This window comes from Buceros rhinoceros, unplaced genomic scaffold, assembly GCF_000710305.1.
Source record: "Buceros rhinoceros silvestris isolate BGI_N320 unplaced genomic scaffold, ASM71030v1 scaffold24866, whole genome shotgun sequence".
In the NCBI taxonomy this organism is placed as follows: Eukaryota; Metazoa; Chordata; class Aves; order Bucerotiformes; family Bucerotidae; genus Buceros; species Buceros rhinoceros.
The window spans coordinates 2,908-3,444 of NW_010417272.1; the positions used below are offsets into that span (position 1 = coordinate 2,908).

The 537-nt window shown below is 63.3% G+C and overlaps 1 protein-coding gene across 1 annotated transcript in view; it reads right to left on the minus strand.

The window, feature by feature from the left end:
* The window catches only part of LOC104495216 (protein-arginine deiminase type-3-like), a gene marked incomplete at both ends in the record, with an annotated part of 3,427 nt that extends 2,896 nt beyond the window's left edge, over positions 1-531 (minus strand). Inside the window, 2 exons of the mRNA XM_010138157.1 lie at positions 104-282; positions 516-531. Coding sequence (XP_010136459.1) covers positions 104-282; positions 516-531 — 195 coding nt within the window. The remainder of the gene's footprint in view (positions 1-103; positions 283-515) is intronic.
* Positions 532-537: the final 6 nt, after the last annotated feature.

Consider the following 537-nt stretch of genomic DNA (forward strand, 5'->3'; position numbering starts at 1 on the left):
TCTCCAGCAACCCCTGGGTTGGATGGGAGGGGACAACAGCATTTGGGCTCCGCTCCCTCCACCCCGCTTACGGCTCATCCCGACCCCCTGCCGCGGCCGGTACCTTCTCGGGGCTCTCCAGCAGCGTGACGTGGAAAGCCACCAGCCCGGCAAAGCCGACGTCGGGGAAAGCGAGCCCTTCCACGTAGAAGACGCTCTCCTCCTGATGCCGGCTGAGTTTGACAGTGTAGGCGAGCTTCGAGCCCCCCAGCACGTGCTTGTAGCCCTCCGGTGCAACGCTGTCTGCGGGCACAAGCACACATGACACCCCCCCCCCTTAACAGCCGAGCCCTTTCCGGTGGGTTTCGGCTGTTTTTTTGGCTAAAATCAAAAAAGGCGTATTCGAGCATGGGGGGAGCGAAGTCACCCAGCACACCAAATAACCCCCGGGGATGCTGCACCCTCCGCTGTGGGTGTTTTGCCCGAACCCTGATAATTTGGGGTCCCCGCCCCAGGCCGCGGGGCCGGGCACTCACTGCCGCCGTAGAAAACCCCGAC